Source organism: Mustela nivalis (assembly GCF_964662115.1).
Source record: "Mustela nivalis genome assembly, chromosome: X".
Lineage (NCBI taxonomy): Eukaryota > Metazoa > Chordata > Mammalia > Carnivora > Mustelidae > Mustela > Mustela nivalis.
The window spans coordinates 69017277-69023736 of NC_139040.1; the positions used below are offsets into that span (position 1 = coordinate 69017277).

Here is a 6460-nt window from a genome sequence, read left to right on the forward strand (position 1 = left end):
GTGGCTGGGAGAGATGAAGGAATGGGGAGTGACCGCTAATGTGTATTGGCTTTCTTATTTGGGGTGCTGAACAATGTTCTAAAACTAGTGGTAGTGGTTGCACAACTCTGTGAATATACTAAGTACTATTGAATTTTACACTTTAAACAGGTTAAACTTACGGAATGCAAAAAAATCCCAATTAAAATATGCATTATGACTGACTAGCAACAACAACCACCAGAGTGGGGGCTACTTGGGCTGTTTGGCTGTCATTTGAGTCCTTCGAGACCTGGGGGTTAGGCTTAGGAAGGAAGCATGTGCGTGCTTAGCATGCCCATGGCTGGACCTGAGGGGCCTCAGGATGCTCCCTTTCGTGGAATGACTGAGTGAAGCTTCCTGGGACAGCAACTATGAGGGCTTTGGACAAGGAAAGAATTCTTAATGTCCTCCCCTACTACACATAGCCTTCCCTTATCTCCTTTTCTCCTCCTCTTGGTTAGCAGTAAATGAGTTTCCTCTCCAAGGCACAGTTTTTTGGGCATGCAAGCTCATTCAGTCACAGGAAAAGCAGCTTTTGGGTCTCTGAGCAGCCATACTGGGTCTTGTGCCGGTCAAAGAGTTTGCACAGGGCATCCATATAGAGTGCATGGTATTTGTCCACCACTTCCTGGCTTGGTTTTTCAATTTTGGGCACCAGCAAAGGCTCCCCAACTGGAGATGGGAAGAGAGAAGGAGCAAGTTTTAGATCTTCTCTTCCTTTAACCTCCTTCTTCCCTGGGCCGGATCCACTCACTTGCCAAGTCCACTCCCAGATTCTCCCTCTCTGCTTCCCTTTTCTTTGGTGGGGGTGGGATGGGGAGGGTTGAGGTTGAGGTCAGGAAAGAGCTGAGGTGGTCTTGGGGCTGAAAGCAGCACTTACCTACAGTGACAATAGGCAGCGAGTAAGGCAGAAGCCCACTGGTGCCTGGGCAGAAGCCTCTTCCATAAAAGACGCAGAAATAGAAACCAAAGATTCTGCGGAAGCAGCTCTGGAACTTGTACATCCAGCTGTCCTTATGGAATTGCACCTGGTCATATACCTCAGTTTCTCCAAATGTGAAGGTCGGGACCAGATGAGCCCTGAAGGAAAACCCCGATTTATTTTTCAAACATGGGCTAGACTGAGAACCACTCAGGAAGAACATTTGCTCCTGGCCAGGGTCCCAGCTACATAAAATCCCTGAAACATAAAGGATTTCTTCTTGCACCAAACAGGGCTCCCATATTGACTCTCTCTCATCTTGAAATGTTCAAGTCCGGTGAGAATGCTGTCTCTGGTCCAGGATCACAAGGGTGAGATATGGGGGTGGAGGGAAGGAAGAGGGTTTTGGGCAGAGATCCCCAGAGACCTGTATCATGTTAAGAAAAGTTTCCAGAAAGTGTCATGCAGGGAAATATCTGACTCTGTTTCTACTAGTAGGAAGCATAGAGATGACGATAATATCACACAGACACATATGTGGGGGATGATATGCCCATCCCCCACAGGAAATATGAATAAAGTATTCTGTCCTTTGAGAGTACAGAAGAGAAAATTTGTGTTCCTCTCGGGCCATAGGTAGAGAATCAGGCTCCTGAAGTCCTCTTGTGAGAGGAGAGTACAGAGAGCATGGCCTCTCTTATACAAATCTTTATGAGTTACTAGGCATCTCTCTGCATTCTGATATATGTTGCCTTCTTGGATCCTTACAGCAGAGACAGTACAGGGCACAGTAGTGGGTGGTGGTATTTTCTTTATCTTACAGATCCACAAGCCCAGGTTCTGAGAGGGAAAGTTCACTGGGCAGTCGGTGATTGGCACGACCTGGGCTAGAACACAGGATTCCTTCCTCCCTGCTCAGAACTCTCTCCCCTACATTAGGTTCCAAACTGACGAACCGGCCACTCAGGCAAGGTCCTTGGATTAACTACTTTTCTCTGAGTTTGTAATAAGACAATTACCTCTGTGCTCAGTGGCCCGGCCTCCTGACATCATGGCGCACTCCACAGCTCCCATCTTGGCACCTGCTCTTTACCTCCTACCTTTACCCCTCAGTTAGAGTGGGTAATGATTATCTACCACTTATTGTGTGCCAGACATATTTGTTGTTTTATTTAAACCCCACAATGACCCTATGGAGGAGGTACAATTATTAGAGCCGCATTATGAAAAGGAAAACCCCAAGACTCAGAATGGTTAAGTAATCTGTCTCAGAACGCACAGTAAGTTATGGAACCAGGGTTTCAAATCAGGGTCCCTGACTTCAGATTCTGTGCACATACTCACCATACTGTACAACCTGACCCCTTGAATTTACATTAACAAACAGATACAGATATTGATATTGCTAGAGATGATGAGGGCATCATCTGTATATATTTGGGAGCCCTAGCCAAGCCCCATGATAATGAATCTGGGCTTCTGGTTTGGCTTTCCAAGAACTGGTCTGGCTAGTTTAGAAGGAGTGGATGATAGTAAACCTTTTAAAAACGCTATGGTCATCTCCCTTGTGCGCTAGTAAGTTCCAAGAGGGCAAGACTCATGTCTGAGTCATTTTGATGTCATGTAACAGGTGATGCTGCTCAGAGAAGGCCATGCCCCCTGCCCTGGGAGGAACACTCACCCATGCTGGAGGGCTGTGCGCACAAACCCCTTGCGCTTCTGGAGGATGAGGGTGGTAGTGTTGGGCACACTTTGAAGGGCCTCTCCCACCCCTCCTACCACGATGCCCACAAGGTTGCCAGTGCCGTGGCTTAGCAGGTAGTCAATTGCTGGCTGACTCACGGAGCATACACCTAAGAGATCAAGGAGCAGAAAGAGGAGCAATATAAGGAGGGGTGTAAATGGCTGAGAGAGAACACCCTCTGCTCTACTCCCCATTGGCCTGTCTATACACCCTGTGTTCCTGTAAGTCTCGGAAGGAAAATCAATGAGATGGGGACAAGGATGGGGAGAAAAGGGCAAACCCAACATGTTTCACTTGGAGGCAATATCTCCACTTCATAGGAAGCACTAGGTTGAAACTATAGTGGGAAGATTTCCAGTGGAATAACCAGAAGGACTTTCTGAATCTCAACTATAATCTTACTCTTTTCTTTTCCTCTGTTGCCCCTAAATAGCAAAAGTTATTCTTTACTGAGCATATACTCTGTGGCAGACACTATAGCGAATGCTTTCCTTGCATGCTCTCCTTTAACTCTCACACCAAATTTGAGGTTGGTCTGTTATCATCAGCCTCACCTTACAGATGAGGAAAGTGAGATGGGTAGCTTGCTCAAGACCACACAGTAGGTGGCAGAGCTGGGACTCAAACCCAAACAGCTTAGCTCCAGAACATAGGCTTTTAACTACTATGCTCTGATGGGAATGGGTGAGAGGTGGTTGAGAGGTGGGGATGAGCCTTAAAAAGGTGTGTCTCCCAGCAGAAAAAAATGGGTCAGAAGCTCCAGTAAGTATGCTCCGAAGTACCTTTGGCCATGAGGTACTCCCTGACAAAGGGGATCTTGAAGAACCAGGACAGTGTGGCCAGGTGGGGAGTGATGCCTGGAAAGATCTTTGAGAAGCCTGTGGCTTCAGTGCAGAAGTTGCAGAAGGCTCCAAAGGTCAAGAGACCATGAGGGTGAACCCCCATGAGGTAGTTGTGCTCCGGCGACAAGTCTTTAGTCTTCTGGATCTGCAGTCATGGAGAGAAGTGCCAGATGTGGTGGAATGAGATCACATGAAGAAACAAGGCTGAAGATGTTTCAGGGATCAGGGTGTTCTCTAAAGCAGAGCTGACCTTCCTTTCTTCCTTCCTTCCTTCCTTCCTTCCTTCCTTCCTTCCTTCCTTCCTTCCTTCTTTCCAAGATTTTATGTATTTATTGGACAGAGAGAGACAATGCAAGCAGGCGGAGTGGGAGAGGAAGAAACAGACTTACCATGGAGCAGGGAGCCAACACAGGTCTCAATCCCAGGACCCTAGGGTCATGACCAGACTGAGCCACCTAGGTGCCCCTAAAGCAGAGCTTTCAACTGCTAGGCCATGAGGGCGTTTCAGGGGGCCAAGATATGGGTCTCCTCAGCCCCTGGAAAACTGGGGAGGATCCGGGCCAGCTAGAACTGCTGGACCTCTTCCTCATGGCTGGCTGCAAGTAGTTTTGGCCATTTGGCTCAGTGCGCCTTACGCATGGTATCGGCAAGCTCTGGTCTAAAAATTGGGGCAGTGTTAGTTGTCTACTCCAGAGAATGCTCTGAGGATCAGCATAGCAGTACAATTCTACATTGTCTTCCTGTTATTTTCTCCTCCCAAACCCCTTCCAGTTTCTGCCCGAGTGTCTGCCATTGGACTTGAAAACCCTGCCAAAATATCACCACATCTGTGAAGCTTTTCCTTACCCCTCCTCTGAACTACTTGTGTACTCATACCAAACTATAAATACATACTTGTCTGTCCTTCTCATTAGATGGGAGCACCTTGCTGACAGATAACATCCTACCCACTTCTCTGTACCTCTAACATGTGGTAGAGTAGGCTTTCAATCAATGTCTGTTAAACTGAAATGTATTTGCGTTTCTGTCTGTGTCATCTGGTAGGTCATGCTAAAGGCGTCCAAAGTATGCTGGCAGAGCAGCGAGTCCCCAGCTGCAATGTCAGGTTTTGCAGTATGTCAAGGCTGCACTGAGACTTCTCTGGTAGTCTTGTTTTCCTTATGGACAACCCTAGTTATTTGGCATAAATGCCTAATATCTTGGGAACTGTGGGGGATGCTGGGAAAGAGACACTTACCGTAATGGGGAAATAGTCCCTGATGTGGGTCCAGGCACACCAGTTCCTTACCCAGGCTGAACGCCTGCCTCCTGAGACAGAAATATCAGTGGGGGATGGTGTCTGTGTGTGGCAGCCCCATCCCTCCCACTCTCTCGGGGCTTTCTTAACAGCATGGAGAGACCATGGCTCTGCTAGAGAGGTAGAAAAGGAAGAGATCCCAAGACAGTCCTGGCTGGCCCAGGTCCTGTGACTCTGAGAACTTGGATGAGAGGCCTGTGGCATGGTGAGTGGGATTCCCTGGTCATAGGTTAAGCTGGAACATTCTTAGGCCATGTTCTCTCTAGGTCTGTGGGTCTTACCTTGCTCTGGAGTCTTCCAATCCAGGAAAAGCCAGGTAAAGTAAAGCACTGGCAGTGGCCACAAGGATGTAAACAGCAAGGAAATGAATAATGGCTGCAAGATCCAAACTGATGAGGGAGCAGATCAGGTCAGAATTGTGCTGCCAACAGAACTTGCCCAGGTACACCCCCCTTAAGAGCCCTCCAAACTACTCAAGGCTCTGGTCATGGCCTTCTGTACAGTCCAGCTCCTGCCCGTCCAGCATCCATGTCTGCTTGTCCTTCAAATATTTCCTTTATCATCTGCCATACACCAGCCCTATTTCTAATTCCCCATCATCGCTGTCCACTCACCATCCCTCTACTCCTGCTCCCTGCCTGCCACCAGCACAAGCAGGCAGGCGAGTGGCAGGTAGAGGGAGAAGCAGGCTCCCCGCTGAGCAGAGAGCCTGGGTTAGGGCTCCATCCCAGGACCTTGGGATCTTGACCTGAGCCGAAGACAGACACTTACAGACTGATCCACCCAGGTACCCCCCGCCCCATTTACCATTCTTATCCTCTTGCTCATTCACCATTCCTTTCATGATCACTATCTCCCTACATGGTACCACCCCACCCCCTCCCAGAACGGAAAACTCTATGGTTTAAACACAGGCTGTACTTCTCCAAGTCCGTAATTCTAATGCTTCTTCTGCCCCACTCCCGATGCTTCCTTATGCTTATGGGTGCATCATGCCTATTCCTTGGGCCTCATTTCCCCTTTCCAGATTGTGAGGGTTAAGAAATGGCTGAAATTAGCCAGATCTATTCATATCCATCATGACCCCGTTCTACTCCTCTTTCTGTTCTCACCACCACTTGTGGCTCTATCTCTTCCTTCTCCAGGACACTGGTAAGACTCAAGACTCCTTGACTTTACTCTGTAATACCATCTGAGATGATCAAAAGTTAGACATGAGACTTCCCATGAGCATGAAATTCACCCCAGATCTGGCCCTGGCCTCTGACTTTGGCTTCTTGCCGTGCACTGTAGGATCGGTACTCACATATGGCAAGGTAGCTCAAGGGCCATTGCAGAAGTATCAGACTCTGGAAGTGCGTAGGCTGCTTGAAACAAGGCATGTTGCTCAGGAGCCCGGGGAAGACAAAGATCCCAGAACACTCTTCCAAACAATGGTGCCACCAGCCTCTTGAAGCTTGCTGGATAGTGAGTGTATATGTCAGGAGGATTTTCACGTGCCCTTTTCCTTCTTTGTCCTGCCCCACACCTACAACCCACTGCAAGAGGCAGGCTTTGGAGTACCAAGGACTGCCCTATCAGGTGTGAGCCCTGGGCCCTGGCCATTTGCCATTTGACTCTTTCCTGAGATTATT

The 6460-nt window shown here is 48.4% G+C and overlaps 1 protein-coding gene across 1 annotated transcript; it reads right to left on the bottom strand.

Moving 5' to 3' along the window:
- Positions 1-538: 538 nt before the first annotated feature.
- AWAT1 (acyl-CoA wax alcohol acyltransferase 1) lies at positions 539-6208 on the bottom strand (the record flags this gene model as incomplete). The annotated part of the gene is made up of 7 exons (XM_082716239.1): positions 539-693; positions 902-1101; positions 2625-2796; positions 3470-3674; positions 4767-4837; positions 5108-5215; positions 6133-6208. 7 exons carry the CDS (start codon positions 6206-6208, stop codon positions 539-541), a joined length of 987 nt encoding a protein of 328 aa, XP_082572365.1.
- Between the last annotated feature and the right edge of the window lie 252 nt (positions 6209-6460).